The sequence below is a fragment of the Onychostruthus taczanowskii genome, unplaced genomic scaffold, assembly GCF_017590055.1.
Source record: "Onychostruthus taczanowskii isolate IOZ18803 unplaced genomic scaffold, ASM1759005v1 scaffold31, whole genome shotgun sequence".
Taxonomy (NCBI): domain Eukaryota; kingdom Metazoa; phylum Chordata; class Aves; order Passeriformes; family Passeridae; genus Onychostruthus; species Onychostruthus taczanowskii.
The window spans coordinates 7,127,016-7,151,339 of NW_024500461.1; the positions used below are offsets into that span (position 1 = coordinate 7,127,016).

General features: G+C 37.9%; 1 protein-coding gene across 2 annotated transcripts; it reads left to right on the forward strand.

The window, feature by feature from the left end:
- On the forward strand, window positions 1-24,246 carry NEDD1 (NEDD1 gamma-tubulin ring complex targeting factor). Of its 2 annotated transcripts, none has more exons than XM_041409828.1 (15): window positions 1-376; window positions 1,371-1,514; window positions 3,376-3,470; window positions 4,857-4,973; window positions 6,179-6,319; window positions 11,205-11,434; window positions 12,442-12,643; window positions 13,569-13,755; window positions 16,321-16,452; window positions 16,620-16,661; window positions 17,090-17,313; window positions 18,037-18,169; window positions 18,459-18,615; window positions 20,917-20,983; window positions 21,650-24,246. In XM_041409828.1, exons 2-15 carry the CDS (start codon window positions 1,379-1,381, stop codon window positions 21,752-21,754), a joined length of 1,968 nt encoding a protein of 655 aa, XP_041265762.1. In that variant the 5' UTR covers window positions 1-376; window positions 1,371-1,378; the 3' UTR covers window positions 21,755-24,246. The 2 variants fall into 2 exon arrangements, with proteins under 2 accessions (XP_041265762.1, XP_041265761.1); XM_041409827.1 differs by having other exon boundaries at window positions 361-376; window positions 1,366-1,514.
- The last annotated feature ends 78 nt before the right edge of the window (window positions 24,247-24,324 follow it).

Sequence of the window (24,324 nt, forward strand, 5' to 3'; positions counted from 1 at the left end):
CTGTCCTTTATTTCGCTCTGTCGCCATGGTGTCCCCGTGTCCCGACGTTCGGACACCCCAGATGCCGGCAGCGCTGGATGCCTTTCGCTCAGCACTGGAACAACTGGATGCCTTTTGCTCAGCACTGCAATCTGCGTTTCCAGTTCAAAACGGGGCAGAGGTGGTGCCCCTCGAACCCAGTCTCGGCGGGTTTATTTTGTGGCCGGTGCCCGGGAGCAGCTCGGTGCCGTGCGGACTCAGGGCTCGTCCCGGGCCGGCCCCGCTGAGTGCTCCGGGCGCGTCGCGGCCCTGCCGGCCGCGGGACCCCTCCGGGCGCGGCGCTGGGCCGGGCCGAGGGGCCAGCAGCGGGGGCTCGGCCCGGTGCCCGCCCCGCCAGGTGCGCAGCGCCGCGGGGAGCGCGGGAGAAGGGCCGGGGCCGGGCGGTGGCGATGCCGAGGGGCGGGGTGCGCCGAGCGGCCTCCAGGGTTCAATTGCGGGGCGGGAGACGAGCTCTGTGTGAGGAGCGGCTCCGCGAGCCGCTGCCCGGGGAAGGCTATGCGGACCCTCAATTTCTTGTGTAGTTTTGCGAGTGTTAACAGTCCCGGCGGTAAGAATGAATGGCCTAAAGCTGTGTGGAAGCGTCCCGCAAACTTTAGAAGCTGTGGAATGGTTGCGTTCTCAGCTGAAGCGAAGGCTCACGTTTACAGTCCTTGTTTGTTGATAGTTTAGAATTACCAGGAATAAAAACCGAGAGTCACCGTTTCAAACCGGGCACCGGTTAACCTGGCTTTAAGTCTTAAAAGGTGTCAGTCAAAATAAGTAGTAGTAGTACATTGTTCTTGGCCTTTTTGCTTCTTAATGTTTTGTAAGGTGCGATGGAAGGTGACTCCTTGTCGCTCGTATTCTGCTGTCAGAGGTTTAGTTTAGAGGATTCTCGCATGTCTTTGGAGTGATGAGATGAAGGCTGAAGCGAGTCCTTTAGGTCCGTGCTGCCGGCCTTGCCCCGCAGTTTGATTCTGGTTTGTATGTCCCCATCTGCTGGTGGGAAATGGCTCCTTCAGACACTCAGGGCTTCCTGGTAGGCAGCTGTGAACTGCGGGCATAAAGGCTTCCTTTTAGTCTCTTGGTGCCGGACAGGGGCTGGCTTTGTGAAAAAGAAACCGTGCATTTCCTGCCAGAGTTCAAGCAGCAGAAGCTTGGAGTGTCTGCTGCTTTCACTCGTGTGAGCAGCTGAACGGTACTAACTGTTTAACTTGCCAAGTAAACGTTGCAGTTATCAAGAAAACGTCAGCTGTACCATTTAAAATTGTGTCATTTTGAATTGTTAGGTTGCCTGGTTTATTTTTTTATTCTATATATTTTCACTTACTCATTTATTTTTGCCAGAACAGGTGCAGCCATGCAAGAAAGCATACGTTTTGCATCATCAGGAGATGACATTAAAATATGGGATTCCTCATCTTTCACTGTGGTGGAGCAGTTCAACCCACATACGCCCTCACACCCAGTCAGTTCACTGTGCTGGGCCAGCAACAGTATCCTTTACAGTTTCAGCCATATTTCTGTGGGTGTTCTGCAAAATTCCAAGTTTTTTTCCTTTCCTTTTTTTACTGGAGTGTTTGTAAAACACAGGCCTGATGCGTTTTGAAGCCTTGCATAAAAATATTGGTATGTATTTTGACCAAAGTTTTGTGGCTCCCTGTGCTGAAGGGATTTACAGAATGAGTTCATGATGGTAAATAATTGTGAAGAAGTTTCTCATCTTGGGAGCCAGCACTTTTCTAATGGCTGTAATAGGCCTGAATTGCCTGCCAACTGTAAAGCTTACTCATTTGTTTTTTCAGTGTTTGATTATGATACTCGCTTTCAAGACAGGGCTTAATTAACTGACAAGCTTGAGCAAAGCAACTGCTGGTAGTAAAATTCTGTACATAGTACAGTGAGGAAAATCGCAATCAACGATGTCTTTTTTAATAGGACAGCTTCTTGTTGGTTCTGATAGTCTTTGATAGTGTCCACTTACCTCTGAGCACTGGTTTTCTTTCTATTGCTTGTAGCAGTTAAGAGGAAGCACAAACATATTGTTGTGGAGGCTAACATTCATGGGATGGAGGTGGTTTGTCATCAAAATGCATCTGACTCATTTAGGTCTTTCACCCCTGACTTGGAAGCCAAGGAAGTCTTGGATAATGATAAGAGGGGCCAAGTGTTAGATGAAGGTATGAGAAATCTCAGTGGGCTGCTAGGCTTGTATAGCTGTCACAGGAGAAGGTGGTGGTGCCTCATCTTGGTGTAGAAGGAGGACAGGATGCTGGCACACAGCACATGAGTCCTGCAAGTTCTGAATGTCTGTCCTCAAAGTTAATGCATGAGAAAAAAAGTTACACCAGTTGGAACACAAATATTTTTGGCTGTGGGGCTTGCAGAGAATTTGAAGCACAGATATAATGTTTTCATGTGTATGCATACACACTAGTATGTGTTTAGTAAACTTTATCTACAGACAGTCTGTCTTATGTGCTTTCTTATTCCAAGTCTCCTCTTCATCTCCCAAGGCTAAAACAATGACGTACTTTATAGACTGTCAGCTTGTTAGGGATAACACATTAGTTCTGGTTACACACAGTTCTGTAAAATGATACAAAAGTGTCTTAAAATAATGAAAGCAATAGCAAGCACTGCTCTGCCTGCTGGTTCTGTTGTGTTAAATCCAGTCAATTAACCTGTGTTCTTCTTTAATGAGCAAATACAAAATCACAATGGGCATTGGCCAGAGGACTGAATGATTACTCCGTTTGTTTGTTGGCAGTGCAGATGCAGTTTTCCTGCTCTGTAATTCTATAAATGTTCTTATTACTTTGGGGTGCTTGGTTTCATAAAAGGTTCTTTTTGGGCTTTTGTTTTTCTTTTCTCAGTACAGAGTGGGAGAACCTGGCAACTGCTCTTTGTACTCTAGAAGCTGTATAGTGAGGTAATCTAACATTTGTCATGACCAGGACTGTTCTTTAAATCCATAGTCTGCTAACAGCCACAGACATTCCTTTGAACTAGTGATAAATGGGGCTCTTACTTGGGGGTGTGGGGAAACAGAATTGTAGACTGGATAAGCTGCCTTAGTGGTAAAGAGCTCTTAAATAATACCTGGCAGATATTTTTCATCTTTTCTATCAAAGAAATTGCTGTCTGTCTTGTATTGGCAAGTAAGAGCTGTAGTTAATTCAAGAGCTTCTTAATGAAAGCTTGGAAAATAGCCTTATGTTTCTGTTTCTAAGTCCCTTCAAGGTCCAGTGCTTTAGACTGTTCAGCCAACCTGTCTTCTGTTCAATAAGGGAAACTTCCTGTTGCTTTTATTAATCACCAGTATCTTACAATTATGTTCCTTAACTTGTGACAAAGATAGATACCTGGCTACTGCTTCTGCTGCTGGTGATAAAATAGTTGTTTCAAGCTGTAAAAGCAAACCTGTCCCACTCTTTGAAATAGCTGAAGGAGTAAGTATGAGTAATGCTTTTCCCTCATTTTTTCCCCAGTTCACTTGGTATCCTGTGTGTCTCACATCTGTTCTGCATATTGGGATCAATGTAATTTTAGTATTGTTAGAATTGTGACACATACGTAAAAACATTTCCTCGTGTATCGATAAACACATATAAAGAGTGGGGCAATAGTGCTTTTAAAATACTTCTGTCAGTAAGAAGATACAGATGCAGTTATGCAAATGTGATAAGCTGAGGCAGTCGGTGGTTCAGATGTGACCTGATGTGTAGGAGATGGAATAGCTCAAGTTTGAACTCCATTTTCCAGCTTGTGCGTGCCTATGAATCGTACACTGGAAAACAAGAGTCGTTGGAGGGGTTGTTCTTGGAGCATACATGTGCCAGCTGGTATTGCAAGAAACAAGAGAATTTGTGTTGTCTTCAAGGCTTTTTTTTCTCTAGTTAAAAGGAAGTGTGGCACTTCAAAAAGCTGGACTTAGTTTTAGAAGAGTCTCTTCACATGGTCACTTAAATGGCTTGTTAGTGTTCCAAACCATTCTAATTATTCTCCTTGGATAGCTGTTGTAATGCTAATTTGGACTGGAAATTTTCTGAAAAGTTGTTCAAACCTTGCATTTAGGCTGCTGAAGTGTTGCAGCAAACCCTTTCAAAGGTTGAGTGTTTGTCCTGAAGATTTCACATTTGATCTATAAATAATGCAATCCATTGCAATTTTATCATGTCAATAATTAGATGGACGTGTTTTTTCTTCATTCAAATCTTGAAAACTTAAAAGTGAATTTTCAGCTTGATGGAACTGAATAATAATTTGTCCTCAATGTAGACCTATCATTAAGATTGACCTTTTTTTTAAAAAAATGGGTACTTCAGTGATTATTTTAAAAAGATCCACTTAACTGAATTATGAGGTTTGCTGCTATAATATTCCCTGTAATGTTTAGAGAATGTGAAGTATGTAACTTAGACAACTTCTTGATTTTCTTCTAACAGTTTTTTTTCTTTAACTTAGGATTTCTTTAAAAAAACCTAGGTACCTGAATAAAATACTATGATTGCTCCTTTTGGAGTTTTAAAGGGAAAATACTTACTGGAGGAAAAGGTGCCAAAAATTTTAAAATGGCACGGGAATGAGGAAATGCGAGTATTTTAAGGTTTATTAATTAATATCTTTATATGTTAAAGTATATTAAATATATGTCCAGACTGGACTTGATTTTAAATGCCTTTTGATAGGAAATGGGTGTAGAGTATGAATAGGTCTGTCTGTCAGTGGGACTGTTTGCACAGATGAAAATGGAAACACACATCAATATGCTTTGAAGTAGATTTGAATAAATCCCTTAATTATCTTTAGCATACATTTTCTTCTTTCTGCATTAGGCAAAACAGACTTGTGTGAGCTTGAATTCTAGTTCTTCGTATCTTGTCAGCGGAGGCCTTGATAACACAGTTAATATCTGGGATTTGAAGTCCAGAAAGATTTACCGCAGCCTAAAGGTAAGTTTGGCTGAGAAAGAGCTGTAGTTTTTCACTCCCAGGTTTTGCTGGCAACTGTAAAAAATGTACTTTCTCTAAGTCTGGTGTCTGTCTGGCTCAAGGTCACAGATAGGAGCTAACACACATCTGAGTCTCGTTCAAGTTTCTGTTCTTTATGTGCTGTAAATAGCAAATTTAACAAGCGTGTGTAACTTGGTCTTTTCAGAGTACAATTCTGAAATTAAATTTACAATTTAAACACATAATAATATGTGTTGAAATTTCCAGAATAGACTTCTTATTTTTGCAAATTTTTGTTGGTGTTGTCTGATGGGGATTTTTTTCCAGGAGTTACATTCCAGATAATTGCTGTTTCTGATACGTTGAATGAGAAAACACGTTCGTATTTGTGGAATACTGTAGCAGAACTAAAGTTGTGCAAAACTGGGATATGGTTCTCTTCTAACTGATTCAGTATGAATTCTCTAGAATTTTTTGTGATGCATGAATTGTAGGATGGCTTAGTGTCTTTCCCACATGCCTTCAGTAGATGGTTTGCCTTTGTTTAGCGCCGCTTTTTAAGAGGCTATAAAACTTCAGCTTTGATTTATCCTTTTTTTCTTGGACTTTCAGAGTTACAGTTGGAAACAAAACCTCTAGGTATCTAATACAGTACTTTAATTATCTACTCCTAACTTTTGGGTGAGAAATACTCCATTGTCTTCTCCTACATAGGAATATAGGGGAAAAAAGAATATGTTCATTATACACAATATTATCACTACAAATGACTGTACTGAAAAGCTGGTTAGTAAATGTGTGTGTTAGGTCTGAAAGTGACAAAAGGGGAAGTTGTCAGTAGTACGTCAGTTTAACTTATATAAAGTATATTCAAATATCACTGGTTTCTGGGAGACTTCACTTTTAAAATAATGTTCATAACGCCTGTGGTAAATATGTCTGTGGTTGTCATGTTAAAATATTGCATATAATTATATGTTCATCTTTACTAATTCATTAAAACCACCCAATGCAAACAATCAGAGAATGGTTATGATTCATCTTTGGTATGTATGTTTTGGTGCTGTTTCCTGTGATATTCTATAACAACTCTTAAGTCTTTAATGTTACAGATAGTCAGAAAAAATAAGCTGAAGTTTTTTTGCAAAAGCATAAATTAGGAAGAATGTTTTTAACAGTCTGCCTCTAACCTCCCTTTCCCACAGGAACATAAAGATGAAATCACATGTGTTGCATATAATTGGAATGATGGCTATGTTGTTTCTGGATCTTTGAGTGGCGAAATCATCCTACACAGTGTTACCACCAATCTATCCAGTAGTCCCTTTGGTTATGGCAGCAGACAGGTAGGCTGTGTTAAGTTCCTTTCAGGTACTAGCCTTAATTTGCAATCTTCAGAAACTGAAAGTACACTTCAAGAGCTTTTAAGTTTTGGTATTCTGTTTCATTTTAATTTTTAAGAGTGCCCTTAAGGAAAGGAGAAAGCAGACTGCTGTGTGCATTATAGCCTTAAATACTAGGTAGCATTGAAATACAGATTTCTCAAGTGCCTTTTTTTTATATACAGGATACAGAAAATTTTACTTGGTAGACACTGGCTCCTCAAGAATAAACTTATAGGTATCTTAGAAGTGATTAAAACACAGTTGACTTTATAAACCAAAGCAGGATTTCAATTCACCACTCAGTATATTGTTGCAGAGGGCAAAGAGTTCTAACTTATTCAAAGCTATCTGTACAGAAGGGGTGAATACAAGTCTGTATTTGGATATAAGTTTATTTAATCTGGAGATTAAAATTGCACAGATGCTCAAAGAGAAAAATAATGAGGTTTTATCTTACCTACTTAGGTATTTAGTTAGTATTTGGGAGAACTAGTTTGAAGGAAGATTGTGCGTAAGGCAAACACAAAGCATATGTACTACCTAAGAACCTTGGTAGGGTTTGTCACTGCAAATCCCTTCTTCAGACTCAAAAGATATTAAAAGAATTAGTGGGTATCACAAGGGGAGTTCCTTGATACAAGAGCATTTGCTGTAGTAAATGAGCTGTGTTGTCCCACTGGAAATTCCAATGTGTGCTCTTAGTGTGAATTGTCTTGTCTTATGGATAGCCACGTATTTGAGTTCTAGGCATGCTTTCATTTTTTAGTGCTTCATTTTTACAGAGATAGGAGCTGCCTAGAGGGTGCAGAACTGTTACTTTGGTCCTAAACCTGACCTTTAATGTTGCAAGGAATGCTGAAGTTGTGACTTATTCCTTTTCTGTTACTGCAACAGCTTTTTCATTCTTAGATTGCAGATAGTGTCAAATTAAATTCTTCTCCTGTCTCGCATGAAGAGTAGAACGTGGTGAAAAATCTCTTACATTCTCACAGCATCTCGGGAATGATGGTATACTTTCTGATGAAAAATCTCTGTTAAGTTTAAACTATTTCTGCTCCTAGGTGCTGCAGTGTCTTTGATCCATCGCCAATCTCATACTTATATTGAAGCAAAATTGTACTTCATACTTGGTTTGATCTTAAAAATCCATCTGTATAGTCAGGTCATTTTTCTGATTTGATTGTTGCCATCTTATGAAGAGTGTGTATGTGAGGCAGGAGCAGGGAGGTCCATGGCTGGATTATGGAGCTGAGGTGAATATCCAGAGTGCAGACTATGCTTCTAGTTAATTGGAAAATGAGGAAATTCTTGTGAGGATGATTTGCATGGACCTGTTTGATATATTCAGTTCTTTCCACCAGAAAGTGATTAGGAGTAAGAGATATGCCATGAATAACTATTTTGTCAGATGAAATCAAGAAGTCTGCTGCAAAGCTGAGTGACCTTTAGGATGGATAAAGCTATTTGATGTGTTAAAGTAATTGCAAACAAAGAGCTCCTGTTCACATTCTAAAGGGTCTACAACATTTTCTTAGGGAGGGCAGTTATTTGATTATAGCTTTCACTTAAAGTGGAATTGAGGTATGATTTTGGAATGAGATCGCTAGTTGGATGTCCCAGTTTACCAGCTTGTCTGTGATCCTAAAAATGTTCTTTACTTCTATGTGCAGAAATGGCTCTATCATTGTTTTGGGTATTAATTGGAGAATTGATTCTACAGTGAAGAAAATATCTGAAGAATTGTGTAATTCTGTTAAATTCAAAAAGCATTTACTTGATTTATACTTAGGGGCTGGCTTTCCTTAAGAGTAAACTTTAATAGATAAACAGTGTATTATACTGTTTGATCCTGGTACTAGTTTTCTGGCTAAGGAAGGGTCACCACACTGTAGTGACTTTTTTTAGAATTGAGGAATGGGAAGTCTAACTAACCTTAAAAATTTTAGCTTGTCTGTGCTTGATTCAGCATGCTGGAATGCAGTTTCCGTGCCAGTTAATTTCTCATGTTGTGTAGATTCTACAAGTAGTAGAAAGCTCAAGGTTGCCGTGCTTTCTCTGGCTTTAAACAAAATTCTTTTCATAGGAGCGTTGGTCTATAGTCTGTTAATTGATTTTAATTTAGAACACCTTTGTATTTTATTAGAATTGAGTTCTTGCAGAGTTGTTTGCAGATCCCATAATTTGTCTTTGCTATTGGCATTCATTTAGACTACCAGATTCTTATCTGCTTGCTGTTGTGAGGATAAATTAAGGTTTGTTTCAAAATACAATGTTTGTTCAAGTCTTCACTGCCTGGTGCAATTCTCCTAGCAACAGGATTTAGTTTAGCTGTTTGAACAGCTGGCTAATTTGTAAAGGAGTCTGATGGATTCTGGCCACTCCATATAGTGAAAAGTTTGTCAGCTTTTAAAGCTAAAAGTGGGGAGCAGTGGTAATATGGGGAATGTAGACATAGGAAAGAAAACAGAGAACTTGTCCAGACCTGTGAGATTAAGGAGAGGATAAAGGAGAAAAGGAAATGGCTGACTTGGTAAGATAGCAAAAGAGGTTTGAGAAGACCTAGAAGTGAGTAATCTTGGGCAGAAAAACAAGAATGAGAAAATGAAACATGAGCAGATGCCAGGGCAGTAAGGAGGAAGGTATTTGGAGGTAAAGAATTGAGAGAACTGTGAGGGTCAGGAATATTTCCCATGTAGATTCTGTTTGTAATTAAAGCTGTTATTCCTGAATCTCTCAGTATTTTTTTCAATGTAAACAAACAGAAAAACGATGATAAAGTTGTGTCCAGTAGAGGACCATATTAGTGATGAAGAGTTGTAGTCGTTCCTGTGTGAATATGTGGTTGAAGGTGCCACCTCTTTAAAGCAGGTTGAGGCAATTTGGCTTCCAGCAAGACTCACAATACAAGTGCTGGAAATGATGCTGGAGGAATATGGAGCAACACATATCTCCATCAAAAGGAAGTTAAAGACAGAAGTAGGATAAAGGCCAGTACAATGTGTTGTGGTGTGGTCTATGCCAGAATAAAACAATAGCTTTTTGAGAGCATTTTCAGGCAAATAAAATATTTCAGCACTCATTGGACTGGACTTGAGTAAAGTACTTGATTCCGTGCTTTGTGAGAAAATACTAGATAGGATGGCTAAGAAACTCATTATATTGATAAATCAAACAAATATTTTCTTTCGTTATCTGTCTTTCTTTGATATTTTCAGTAGTGCTTTATGATAGTAGAAGTAAGGTCTGCAAAACTGGGTAAGGGTCTGTAGCGCAGGTCTTGTGAGGAGCAGCTGAGGGGGTTGGGATTGTTCAGCCTGGAGAAAAGGAGTCACGAGAGAACCTTACTGCTCTTTACAGTCACCTGAAAAATAGGTACTAGCAAGGTGGGGATTGACCTCTTCTCACAGGTAACAAGCAATAGGAGAAGAGAAAATGGTCTCAAGTTGCACCAGTTTAGATTGGATATTAGGACAAAATTCTTCTCTGCAAGGGTAGTGAGTGAGGCATTGAAACAGACTCCCCAGGGAAGCGTAGAATTATCATCCCTGGAGGCATTCAAAAAACACACAGTATTTAGGGACAAGTTTAGTGGTGAGCATGGCAGTGCTGGGGTAAGGCTTGGACTTGATGGTCTTTGTGATCTTTTCCAGCTTTAACAATTCTGTGATTCTAGGTGGAGCTATGATGAAACCCAGTGGGAAGGCATTTGCCCATAAGAGAGGATTGTGCCAGTATCAAAAAATGATTAAAACTATAGGCACAGGAATAACTGTGACAGAGTAGAAGTCAAGATTCCAGATTTAGGAGACAACTGAGGCTCTGTATTAGAGTAGGATTTTAAAATTCCTGAGGGAAAGTAGTTGGATTTCTTAATATAAAATGACAATGATTAAAGCAGACTCAAATAAGAGCAAAATATTTTGAGGATCATAAAAGACTTTAGTTGGCCATATTCAAGAAGGATTCATACTGGGAGAGTTGCAAAAGACTGATGGTACTGAAAAAACAGTCCTGGGGGACTCTGATTTTTTTCAATTGCAAAATAGGGCCCGAAGGAGAGCGAGCTCACTGTTCTTTAAAACGGGATAGCAGCACTGGGGAGTTAGGAAACTGTTTAAGTGTAAGGACATTATGGCCCTAGGAGTGAATTGGTGCAGCTGGGTCATAAGTAAAGTTAATCAGGAAATTGAGTACTGTAGTATTAGGGCAGTGAGCTTCTGAAACATCCTCTGAAGCAATGTGGTGGAAACAAAATATCTTTTCTGAAAGGCAAGTCAAGTTCCTGATTCTGCTATAGCAAAGCTGCCTGTGATAAAGCACATATTATCCTCTTCCATGGTCTTGGTCCACAGGTTGAAGTCTGTTCTGCAGGACCTACATACTTGCTTAACTCTGGAGTCAGTGTGTCTTATCAAATTGGAAGATATACAAGTACCTCAAGTCAGTGAAGGGGAATTAAGTTTAACATTCTTGGCAGAAGGCTACTTGGTGAAATAATGTACCTTTTCACTCTTATAATTTTAGATGTGTTGTGGGGATTTTTTGTATGAAGGCATGATATTTGCTGAAAATTTGAGAAACTTTTCTGGAAGTTTTAGTTTTCTTCTTAATTTTGCTGATCAGCTCCTATGGTACCCCATAATAGTAGAAAAGGAAAGTCTCACCCCCAATAGCAAAAATGGCATTTTAATGTGAAATTATTTTTTCTGGTTTTACTATTTATATTTCAGAGTTGGAAGCCTTTGTAGATTACTTTAAGTTTGTATTCCTAATATGTTTGTGTCTTTAGAAAATAATATAATATTTAATATTGCTATTAAAATTAATTTTTATGTGTGTTTTACAGCCTATTCGACACTTGAAATATTCATCCCTTAAGAAATCCTTGCTGGGCACTGTTTCTGACAGTGGAAATGTAACTCTCTGGGATGTAAATAGCCAGAACCCGTATCATAATTTTGAAAATACTCATAAAGCACCAGCCTCAGAAATCTGCTTTTCTCCAGTCAATGAGCTGCTGTTTGTAACTGTAGGTTTGGATAAAAGAATTATTTTCTATGATGCTATAAGTAAAAAGTGAGTATATGAAAGATCTTTTGATTTTAGAAGATTGCTTATTTTGGTTTCGTAAACTGAAAAAACATGCCTAATTATGACATTAATTATTTCATTCAGCCCCCATGCAGAATGGCTGAAGTGCCTGGCATATTGCTACTGGAGAACCTGTCCCATAGTCTGTTTTGCTTTCTAAGTTAACAAACAAAGAACTGAAAAACGCCAAGGCATGTGGGAGCTAATTGAAGTCCAGTTTATGGGTGATGCTTTCCAGTGCTTGTGCATGGGCTTTTCTTGTTGGTAGAGAGCAGTTAACTTCTGTGAGGGGCAGTACAGCCTGTGCCAGCCACCTGAGCTTAGCTTGCCTGCTTTTCTAGTTAAGATAAAAGATGTAACTGTGGTGCACAGAACTGCTGAGATAGGGGGGGAATGTTTGATGAAGAAGCAGGAAGGATGGGAAGTAGGTGGTGGGGCTGTGTAGTGAGAGGATGGGATGGCAAGTGGTTTTTGGGACACTGGTTTTAGCGTGAGTAGTGCTTTTGCTCCAGCTCCTTCTAGCAGCAGGAGTCTGTTTGCATTTTGGAATGGTGCAGTAGAAGGATGCAAACTAAGACCTGAAGTTTTTCCTAGAGCTGTTGGAGGGATAAAGTTGATAGGCTTGGAAAGTTAGAGGATGAGAGGATGTATATAGTATGATTGCTGCTGCAAATGATGATACCAGTAAATAATGTTGGCGTTTGCCATTAAGAAGGCAATGTGATCCTGTTGTCATGAAGTCTGTTGGGGCATAGGCAGTTTTTTTCTTGTTAAGTCTGAATGCTTAGTGTAAGCCTGTTTCTTAAACATTTAGTTCACTGAATCTACTTGGTACTGGAGAAGTTGAACTATTGACCTGTAGCAGAATTATGAAAGTGTATATATATATATATATATATATATATATATATAATTTCTTTTAGATATTCTGTGTTGAAAAGACCAACTTGTGAATTCTAAAAGCTTCATCCTGTCCCTTCTCATATTTGAAGGTTACTGAAAACAATTGTAGCTGATTTTCCTCTGACCACAGTAGACTTCATGCCTGACGGTACTACTTTGGCTATAGGATGTTCCCGAGGAAAGATCTGCCAGTATGACTTAAGACAGCTGACATCACCAGTGAAAGCAGTTACTGCTCACAAAGGCTGTGTGAAATGCATACGTCTTCAGTTCAGCAGCACTTTTTCCAAGGTACTTTTAGTGTTCAGTATGCAGATTAATGAAAGCAAAGCATAAGCTTAAGTTTTGAAAAAAGTTTAACATTCACTTCCTAAGCATTACAGATGCCAACAAAATGGGATCATACCAATGTAGGAATTATAAACTGCTTAGTCTTAACTGCTGTTTTAGGCACTATTAGTGTGTAATTCTCCCCACTCCTGGCCTCAGTGTAGAAATAAGTGGAACTTGCAGTCTTCTGGGTTTTCTGGTGTGGATATGCTGCCTTTGCAGATCATGCAAATTATGGCACCTCTGGTTATTTGTAGGCAGTAGCAGAAAGGTCTGTAATGGCCCTTCTGCTTAAGGAGAAGACACAGGGCTGCTCATCTGAAGATACTTTGTATGTCCTATATATGGACTTTTGCTAGCACATATAAACAATGTAGAAGGTAATTAAGTAATAGAGAAGACTTAAGAGGTTCTTCCAAGACTTAATTAGGCTCTACTGTAATCAAGAAACCCTGTGCTTCCATTTAGTGGACACTGAGGGGACCTTTGAAATGGATTCTTTTACCACTCAGAGACTTTCCTTCTCCTCTAGCATGCTTGCTGCTAGTGGTTAACTATTCCTGTAACATTTGGAGTCCCTAATATTGTAATCTCTTTTTTCTGCTATGTCTAATCCTGGGATCAAAATTGAATCATGCAGGGTCACTCCACTGTTAAATTGTTACTATCCTTGTGGAGGTCCTCACAGATGTTTCCCATGCTCTTTGAAGTTACATGAAGATACCTCTTTTTTATATTTATAAAGGCATATCTCCTAGGCAACCTTTGCAACTTGAACTGATTTTTTTTTTACTGTTTTTAAAAAGGAAAGTATATTGTCTTGTATTTTTTCCTTTGGGCTGAAGGAATAATAACTTCTTGTAATTGGTTCTATTTTTTTCTTCAGTCTAACATAATAGGTTCTTCAAATAAACCTGTGTCCAAAAGAGTAGAAGCCAAAGCTGGTAGTAATCCTGGAGGAATTCAAAATACTGGCATCAAAAACATTGCCTCGCAAGCATCAGCAACAGTTTCCTCTCATCTTACATTGACAAATGAGAATAAGGGAGGAGAGATTTTTCAGGAGAAAACAGGTAATGTTGTGTTCCTACTCTTAGAATAGTTGGCCTAATGGGGAAGATGGAAGCAGTGTTTCATGTTTTGACCATTACAGTATAAAAATTTCACTGAGGGAAGGGCATTTGTTAGGAAGTACTGTGTTTGTGTACCTGCACATACAAATACTTTTTTTCCCTCCCCACTGTGTAGCACATTCTATGAGACTGTAGGAGGTAAATTGGGTCCTACTGTAAGCTTAAGACACATGAAGTCTTAAAAGTGTGGTGGTACTGTGGGACTACCTCTTGCATTCTGACTTGTTGCAGATTATGTACCTAATGTAGTTTCTGATGCAATGTCTGCATGAACTGCAGAGCTAAAGATTTGTAATTCTCGTAATTAACAGAAATAGCAGACCTCATCCAGAAAAACAAAACCAAAAAAAACCACCCAACCTAACCTAGGAAAACACAGGGGAAAAAAGCAACCTAGTCCAAAAACCCAAGTGACAACTGAACTGTATTTTTGTGAGAGGCATGATTCCAGTATCACATGGTAGGAAAGATGTTAAATATAGTTACAAGTATGATTAGTTGTATAACTGTACTTGCTATCTATGCCTCTGAAATTAGCAAGTTCTTTGTAAGAATTCTGAGCATTCCAAAACTGCCACTGTGTGACATGTACTCTAAATTAAATTTTGTTTAATTCAAGAGTTCTGAAAATATCAAATCAGTAACACTGCTTGTTTGATTCTTTGAAAAAATCCTCAATCCATTTTAATGTAACAGCACTTTCCCCCCTCCCTTTTAAAATAAGGAGAAATAGATTTAGTAACAATAATTAGGCAATAAGCCACTGCAGTCCAGAGGGATGTGTATTAATGACCTCCCTTGGGTATGCAGTGAAGTATGAGGTGAAGTAGGTTTCCTGTGTATGCAAGAAGTGTTGCTAATCAACATTACTGAATGGTGTGGAAAATTTTATTTTGCTTAAAACATACAATTTATTACCTTTATTTGAAGATGTTGTGGCTGTTACCCCTTAAAGGGAACCGTGCATAATAAATAAGTGTTTTAAGAAAGTAAAGGCTTACCAAACAAAACAGTTTTCCTTACTCTGAGTATTCAATTTGAAAGTAAAAACCTCTGAATACTGCAGAAGATAGGGTCTTTAAGGTTAAAAATGGGAATGGATGAGATACCACAAATTTCATTTGTTGTCTGGAGTTTTTCCTAGAATCTGTTCATGGGATTTAACTTTGGAGAAATAAGGGGCATTCAGTAAAGTAATCTGATAACATATTTAAACACAATTGAGGCTTTTTGTCACAGGTATTTTTAAGGTACAAAAGTATAAATGAAGTCAGAATGTGATGAGAAACTTGGATGTACTTTGAGCTGGCTTCCCATAAACTCCCATTTACCAACTGTTCTCTTCTTTAAGTACCTTACTGCATTTGTATTTCTGGGAATGGGTAAAAGTGCACGAGATATTTTGGCCCAATTTTATTTTACATTTTTTTGGCGTAGATCCTCTAAATTCTGATGCACAGGTTGATACTGCACTTCTGATTTGACTCAGTATACCAAGTATTTACTTAACTAGCAAGTTCAATCCTATGTTGATGTCACAACTGACACATCTGAAGGAGTGAAAACTGTAATATATTAACACATTTAAATGTGAAATCTTAATATGACTCAAGTTCCACTTAATGTAAATACTTGGACATGATTAATTGCAGTCACCCACACAGTCATATTTGGATCACTTCAACAAGTAATCCCATCTAAAGAAGTAGTTGTAGGTTTTATGGACATTTTGTGAAATTATGAAAGTTATTCTGCTGGTTGTCTGAGCAGTTTAATTCTCTTCCTAAAAACTGTAGTTTGAATAACTACTGGGGATTTTTTTGGGCTTAAGATATGCTTCCATTCTTCAGACAACTGTCCTTGTTGCCATGCATATAAAAAGCTTTTTCCCACTTGGATTAGGTCAGGGAAGGGGCTTGAGGGTAGAGTGAAGAAAGGTCTAGGAACAAGTTTGGTTGGTTGTTTATTTTTTGTGCCTGCAATTATAACTTCAATTTGATTTTCTAATACTAGAATACGTACGCTAATCTTCTAATATTAGAAGTAAGCAGAGAATGTACTAACACTAGATAAGCTTTAAAAAAGGTGTTTCATATAATTTCCCTTGGAATGCTTAATGGCCCTAGTACAGCAATTTTTTTTTTCTTGCAGAACAAATTTAATTTTTTATCATCTGAATGTGGTTACCTTATTAGCAGAAGGTTTAGTCACTAGTTTCACTTCACCTGATCCACCATAAAATTGCTGCGCCCATCACAGAGATTTCTCTGTGCATGAGTGGGTTCTCCAATTCTACAACCCTCCTCTTGAGCTTTTAGTTGTAGTCACCTTTGTTGACAGCCTGAATGAGGAAGTTAATACTGACCCTCTAACTGGCATCTGCAGACGTTCTGAAGCGCTTACTGGACTTCCCAGGTATCATGCTTGGTGTGAGATTGTTTAGCCATAATGTATGTTATTTTTGGAAAAGGTCAATTACTAATGGAATGATCTTGCCCTTTGAAGGTTTTCCCCATAGTTCCAGCTTGGATGTCATTCCATCTAAAGAGGCAGATCATGGGAAAAGTGCTGAATTAAGCAATTTTGATGATTTTAGTCGAAGTAGTTTAGGAGACGTGTTTTCTCCAGTCAGAGATGGTAAGTTACTAATACTGGAATTTGTAAAGCATCATTCCTCTGCATGTAGTGTGAAAAAATGTCACTTGTGACTTACTAACTGCTGTACCTACTTTATATTTTAATTTGTCTTTGATTATGAACTTGATGCAGTGATACAAATTTTTCTGTGTTCTGCTGTTTTGTAGATATTATTACAAATAAAGTGACTGAAGATCCTCAAGGAAATGGTAAGCATATGCCAGTGATAGGTCTTTGGAGGTCTGTGCTAGTTTTCACATGCTGATTTTGTCATACCAGTGGAAAAAAAAAAACCAAATTACCAAAGCAGACAGTGAAACAACTTTTCTGGGAATTGTCTGACACATTGAGAGACACAACATGGTAACAGGGAGTCAAGAGTGTGGTCATAAAATGATTGGATTTTTTCCTTTATACAATTTATAGTGATACACAGAAGCTTTTCATGTTTTATTACTTTGTAAGGATGGGGACACCATAAGTTGTATGGAAGGATGTAGTTTTTTGTGAAGTACATTTTTTTGTGATTTCTTTTGTCAATCAGTTTTCTATGAGTGTGCAGGCATTTTAACTGTGGGATAGATGTGGTGTGTGTGTTTATTGACCTGTGTGTTTCATCTTTCCATTTTCATTTTAGGCCTGGATTTCCAGTCCTACCTGTTGGGTTTGGATTTTCTCCCACAGCCAACCATTGCCTTTCCAGTGAAAAGAAACCTGGTGGGCAGTAGTGCACAAGGGACACAGTCTAGCCCATTACATGCACTTGTGGGATCTCCAATTAAAGAAGAAGAGGAACATCCAGAGACTGACTCCAAGAAAATAAGTCTTGGGAAACAAGAATCTAAAGATGTCTTAAAGCAGGTGTTCTTATTATGAGTGCTCTTTTTAGAATCTTGACAGAATATTACTGCCTGAAGAAAAGAATACTGAATGCTGCCCAATCTGATTTTATTTTGCAACTCTGTTCACGCACTGTTAACACAAATCCATAAAACCTTGTGTGATTTAGATTAATTGGCCTTCAGCAATGGAATATAAATGTATGTTTGTCTTAAATAAGATCAGGTTATATAAGTTCCCATGAAACAAAACAGGTAGCCTGAGGAGTATTTGGATTTTTCTAGAAAATCAAGAAGGATCACTAGATGATTGTACCAGTATGATCAGTTGTTGTTTGTTAGGTCAGTTCCACTCTCTTCTTTCCCCGTTCTCCAGCTCCCTCTTTTTCTTGAGATATCTTTGATATGTCTCTGCACAGAGCTTAGCTACTTTTGTATTGCTCTTGAGAAGTCTAAGTTTGCTAGGAGTGATATAACTTAGTCACAATATTTTTGATGTGAAAATTAGAGGCCCCCGCCTTTTGCACTTGCTTCTTTATGCCTACTTGAGGCAATTTGGAATGTTTTAGCAATCCATTTTTCAGATATCTTGCTAGGAAATGAAAAGCATGTATTTCTGAGCAGATTCCTAAAAGCAAAAATGTTTGAAGGTGCATTTCAGAAAACTTAGTCTTCAAGTGCAATTAGACAATTGTAACAAGTAGATTTAATGTTTAAAATAAAAAAAAAATGTTTCTCTTGTCAGGTTTCAAAATCAAGCTTATCGAGCATAGAACCTTCTCCACCATCATCTACTCCTGATGCAAATGAGAAACCAATGAAGAATATTCAGGCCCATCCTGCATATGATCTACCAGTAAATGGTACTACCTCAACAAGTAAGTTGATAATTTTGGCCCTGTCCTAGGTGTGGTTGATTGTAAGTGACGTGAAATCTGATAAAATGGACTTGATCTCGGTTCTTTAAATCAAGTCAGCCCTCCTAAAATGTCTCTAGTTGCCTCTGAAAAAGTCTCATTCTAAATCTGATTGGTTTTTTTTTACCAAGCAATATTTGAGGTAAAATTAAATAAATAATTATTTTTTAGAAAGTATCAGTGTAATGTGGTATATGAGTGGTTTTTATTTGTCTTGAGGGTTCTCAGTATTTTATTTTCAATTGTAAAGGTTCAAGGATAACATCACCTGTCACTGCTGGAGTTGCAAGTTCGTTGTCAGAAAAAATAGTAGAAACCATTGGAAGTAGCAGAACAAATGCACCTCTGACAGCGCTTCAAATAAACTTCATTCAGAATATGATACAAGAAACAATGGATGACTTCAGGTACTGGTGTTCCTGCAGAGTCTTTTGTTTTCAATGACATGTTTTCTTAATGAGGTGTTTCAGCATCTGCTCAAACAAATTTCTCTTTGGATTAGAAAATGACACCATTTATAGCCCTATTTCTGAAAAACTAGGGATGAAACTTAGTTTTTACTAGCTCTGATGTCTAATTAGACTGATGCCTCTGAGGGCTGTTGGTGTATGACTTTGCTGACGTTTCCAGAATGAGTGAATATTTCTCAGATGGTAAATTCAGTCTGCATAGCAAGATCTCTACTCTTTTTCTGAAGCTTTGCACTGATTTCTTTTCCTTCTTGCTCATCTCCCTATCCCAGCAGGAGAAATTTCAAGTTGACAGTGAGGAGAATTTGACATAGCCAGTTGACTTGTGTTGTTGTTGTTTTTGGCTTTGATTGTTGTTAGCTTGGCATGTTAAGGTAAAACTGTGTATTTCTGCTGGTGGAGCTTTGCTTTGAAATCACATCTGTGCTGTAAGTGATGGTTGGTGTCAGCTTACCTTGTGGATGTCTAACCAACATAGCAGTTGTCTTGAAAGAAGTCAAATTAGCATGGTTCTATTTAGGGTGGAGTTTGAAGAAGGTGAAAAAGTTAAGAAAATCTTATCTAGGGCATCACTTCCCTTCCCATGTTTAAGATGAAGTAGGTTGAATGGAGATGGTGGAGAAGAATTGCAGGGCAGGGGGACTGCTGCTGTCTTGACAAAAAGCAAAGCAAAACCAGTTTAGTAGGTCTGTGTACTATGGCTGCTCTGTATCTGCCAACAGAAAAAATACATTGAATGTTATTTAATGTCTTTACATAAATGTAGTATGGTAAAACTCCCCTGGGATTTTTTGGTAATAAACACATATCTGATGAACACATGTAATTGATGTAACTTAAAATGCAGTCTATGTATTGCAGATGTGTTTTCTTTAAAATCTATGCTCAGGCACTCCAGAGCTGGAAATTATGCTTGCCAGTCTTTTACTTCCAATACCTCAGATCTGGAGCCTTAAATATTGTGTGTCTCCTCTGGCCTATACTTTCTGGAGTGGCTGGAAGGCTCTGCTGGCCCTTTTCCCAGTTTTTAGTTACAGATACATTTAAACTGATTATGAAAGATTGTTAGTACTGTGGTCAGTAAGAGGGAAGGGAACTGTTGTAAGCTTCCCATTGATGTAACTACCTTTCACCTGTTGGAACCTGAGGAAAGGATTTTTATCTTCCTTGCCTGAAATTCATTCCTCTTCAAGTAAAAGGGAGTGGGGGGCGGGGGAAACCACGAACCTTCAGGAAAGGACCAGGAATAATATATAATTCATTTGGCTCCAAAAAGATGTTTGTTTCTTGATCTCCCTGTCTTTGGGAGATAACCTACATCTTTGGATTTACAGGATGCTAGCTGGCATATATTCTTGATACACTCGAAGAAGTAGGAATTCTGTAGCACAATAACCTGTGGAAAGTGAAGATTGCCTTTGGGTTTGCTGTATGTTTGAGGAAAGGAAAATGAAGTAAGATCTGTGTGTGTCCACTAAAGAAACACCTTACTTTGTCAGACCAGTGGTACCCGTAGCACAGTACTCAATCCCAGACAACTGCACTGTGCTGCACTGTGCAGGAAGAACTGGTCAGCTTGCCTGCTTTTCTGTGAGCTGTTCTCCTGGTTCTTCCTCAGCTCCTGGAACTATTGTATTAGTGTCATGATCAGAGGCTATTTTCAAGCCTGGTTTTGGTAGTGTGGAATGGTTGTCCATGAATTAACAAATTCATGTCCACTTCACAGACAACACTGCCACTGCTTTTTGTGTAGATTAACCTGGATTATTCCATGGTATTGAGAATAATGTATCACTTACTCAGTTGATGTTTTGGGCCTTTTACAAAAGACTGTTGAAAGTCATATATTGAAAAGGTGTATCTTCAAGTACAGATAAATATCCTTCTCTGCGGTGCTTATGATCAAGGGATGAAAATTAGCTTTGAATGGTAAAAATGAGAGGAGCTTATAGCTTGCAAGTGAAAAAGAATATTGATATTACCATGTATATATTTGTTTCTAAATTGAAAAGTCCTGCATCTTCTTATGTGCTGAAAAAAAATGGTACTTATAAAAATCAATATCATAACAAACATATTCCAAAATAAGCTGTAGAAGATAATGTTTCATGGTCTAAGGGTTCTAGACTTCTGATGAGAGTGAAGGGGAGGAATTGTGGAGTTTTGGGTGCTGAGGGTATGAGAGAGGCTGCTTCCTAAGTAAGTCTGAGCATCTTCCTTTTGCAATTCTTCCCCCAGAGAAGCATGCCATCGAGATATTGTGAATTTGCAAGTGGAGATGATCAAGCAATTCCATATGCAGTTGGTATGTACAAGGACCATGATGGGAAATGTATTCAGTGTTCAATTTTAGTAATACTAAGGCATGCCACCTTCTCTCAAAACTGAAAATATATTTTGTTTATTAGGACAAAGGGAGGATTTCATGTGAAGGAGGGGGAAAGTAGGAATGGGAATCTGTTAAATTGCTTTTTCTTTTGTTAATAAAGGGAATCTAGGGGTTGAGTAGTATGAATTCCATATTTCAGGATATATAAACAAATTCAGCTGTCCTTCAGAAGGGGTAAGGAGAAGATAGATGGAATTCAAATAGAAAGCTTTACTTGTAGATACTGTATATGTACTGAGCTGTTCTGTATTCTTTAGCTTCACCTTTTTATGAATCTTTGTTCTTTTGATCTGCATTAAAAAGACCTTGTCTGGGTGCTGAGCATTTTAATGGAATCTGCATTAGTAGACTCTCATCCTGAAGAACTGCAAAATATCCTTTGATAAAATATTCACTAATGTATTAATGATCAAAATACTGTATATCAGCTTAAAAGGGAAAATCTTACTTTTCTTATCAAAAGTTTTTCAAAACAGAATTATCTACGTTATTTCATTTTTAAAAGAAATATGAAAGCCAATAGGATAAATCTGGAATTATTAACTTTATTACTACTGATTGAGACTTTTTTCTTTTCTGTAGAATGAAATGCATGCTTTACTTGAAAGATACTCTGTAAATGAAAGCTTAGTAGCTGAAATTGAGAGACTTCGAGAGGAAAACAAAAGACTGAGGACTCACTTCTGAAAGATTTACATTGCTAATTTTATTAGCGTGAGCTCACTACAGGTGGTTTGTTGTCTCTGACAGATCATCTGTCATCACTGAAGTATTGTCTGAAGACCTGTTATTATTTTGAACACGAATCTATTCTTCTAAATAACTGGTGTAAGATACTTTGTGTAATTATACAATTTGTAGCAAATAGGCACTGTATAAAGAACATTTGCCTCCTCATGCTGACCACCTTGCAACTTAGCCTTCTAACAGAAAAACTCCAAGGGCAAGTACAGTACTGGAGTTTTAGCAATACATAAAGTGCCTTTTTGTAAACAAAATCAAACCAGGACAGATGCTTTTAAAGAACTTTTTTATATATACCTACTTTTCTATCTGCTTCTTTATTCTACTGATGTCAGAAACAATCACTACAGCTTGCCTTTCAGATACTTTCCTTGAAGAAAAAGGGGAGTGAAAGCTCCTGTTTTGTGCACAACATGGAGTCTTGTTTACAAAGAGCTGGAAAGTACAGTAGTCAGTTAAGTTGATTCAGCTGGCAACTCTTCTGTCCTGAGTAAAACTAGAGCTTAAAAATAGTCCCAAATTTGGTGCCACAGTCTTTCTTACTGATTTCATAAGTTTGTTGTTGCACATGCTACATCAACTGCACAGTGAGATTTTTTTGCTACTGCTTTGGCTATGAATCTAGAATTCTTTTTATTTACATGTATTTGAATGTTGTCATAGCTTGTCTGATTTGAATGCAACTTTTGTCTTCAAAATGTAAGTATATTAATAATATAGCCATTAATAATACAGCAGTGTGTAATTGAAATCTTTCAGTCTGACTCAAGCACCTTTTGTGCCCAACCTCCTCTGTATTGGTAGTGAACAACACTTGATATTGAGCAGTCATGTTGTAGTTTTGAGTTTTGTTGGTTTAGCGTTATTGTGGCCTTTTTCAGATAGCTGCATACCAAATCTATTATCTTCTATTCTTAACAGCCATTAAAGAGCAATCATTACTTCAGTAACAAAATAGTATCATACTGGTATGTCAACATTTCTGAAATGAAGCTCAGTAGGAAGTCTTGACTATTGAAGTGATGGGATATTTGGCTTGGCCTTTATTTTGCCAAGAAGATTAAAACTTCAATTTTAAATTGCTTTAAAAATCAAATTAAAATTTTAAATTGAGTTAAAAATTTCTCTGAAAGACTTCTTCTACAGGTGCTTCTTGCTATTTAAGTTTTTCTGGAGGCTTCTTAATTTTCCCTCTAATATTTGCTTGTTTCTTTTCACAAATTCAAAACTCAAGCAAAGTCTGAAGAACATGGCAGGTTAATTATTTACAACATCTAGTGTTTAAATCCGCTATAACACTGCTACTAAATGAGTAGATAAATAAATGAGAGCCATGATATATAGTGTAATTTATTTTTATATGTTGCAAAACTGAAGAAAAGCTTCAAACGTCTATAATGTTTCCTTACCTTTAACTTTTTTTAAAAAAGAGACTTCCTTTTTTGATGTCATTTAATGAAATACAGTCTTGTAGCAAAATGAGGGTGTTCAAGTAGCCTTTAATATTAGGGAAATGACTTTAAATGTCTGTAGTTCTACTGCTTTTAAAAGCTTTTAAAAATATTTCTATATCACATATAACTTCATATTGAAAGGAAGCAAAGAAAGTTGGGGTTTTTTTACTAACTTAACACACAGTATAGAGAACTCTTCATTAAGTTCATAGGATGATATGTAAGCTTGACACACAGACCACGCAGTTCATGAAGACAGTAGTAGCTGAAGGTAGCAAAAATATCTTAGCATCCTTCTGTGTATGCTTTTCAGTGTTAATGAAGTAACCTTGCATATTTCCATTGCTTAATTTGTTCAAGTTCTGAACTCTTGCTGGTGTACCTGGATGACAGCAGGGAGTTAGAACATTACCTTGGGTATTTTGCTTATAGGTCATTTATTTTCCTGACACCAAACTGTATAATGTTTTTAATTCCCAAATGGAGGTGACTATAGCAAGAGTGATTAAAAGGACTTTTAGGGCTTTTGTCCATGTCTCAGGATTACTGTAGTGCAAGTGGCTACACATGGTGTGTGGAGATCCACTCTGCCTATCTCTATAAGGGTATGTTTTGCCTTGTATACAATCTGATTTGTATGTTAAAATAAAGCTTGTTTCAACCCTTTTGAGAAAAAAAGCTGTGGTGACCTGCTTAATAAAGAGAACAATCTGTCTTGCAATTGTTATGCCTCATCAGGCACCATCTACCTGTAATTCTGTAGTAATCTCTCTTCTGCCTCTGTGGGTTTGTATAGACCATCCAGGCATTTCCACAGAAATGTTCACAGTACCTCATGCTCTTGGAGTAAAGGACTGATGAGCAGTTCCCCCTTCCCAATTGAAGACTGTTACAGTCATGCCAGAGAGATCATGTTCATAGCTAAAAATGACGTTCAAACAGATATTTTGGGTAGGAGGAATAAAGTTGTTTCCTAAAATCCTGGTGAGTTGGTCATCCTGTGTCTTATTCATGTTAAACTTATGGATGTTTAATTTTTTTAATTCCCTTCTCTCGTGC

Coding starts and splice junctions, on each gene's coding strand:
- NEDD1 (XM_041409828.1), top strand. CDS start 1,379: ATGCAAGAAAGCATACGTTTTGCATCATCAGGAGATGACATTAAAATA. Junction 6,320..11,204: donor TTGGTTATGGCAGCAGACAG/GTAGGCTGTGTT, acceptor TGTGTTTTACAG/CCTATTCGACACTTGAAATA. Junction 16,662..17,089: donor TGAAGATCCTCAAGGAAATG/GTAAGCATATGC, acceptor TTTTCATTTTAG/GCCTGGATTTCCAGTCCTAC.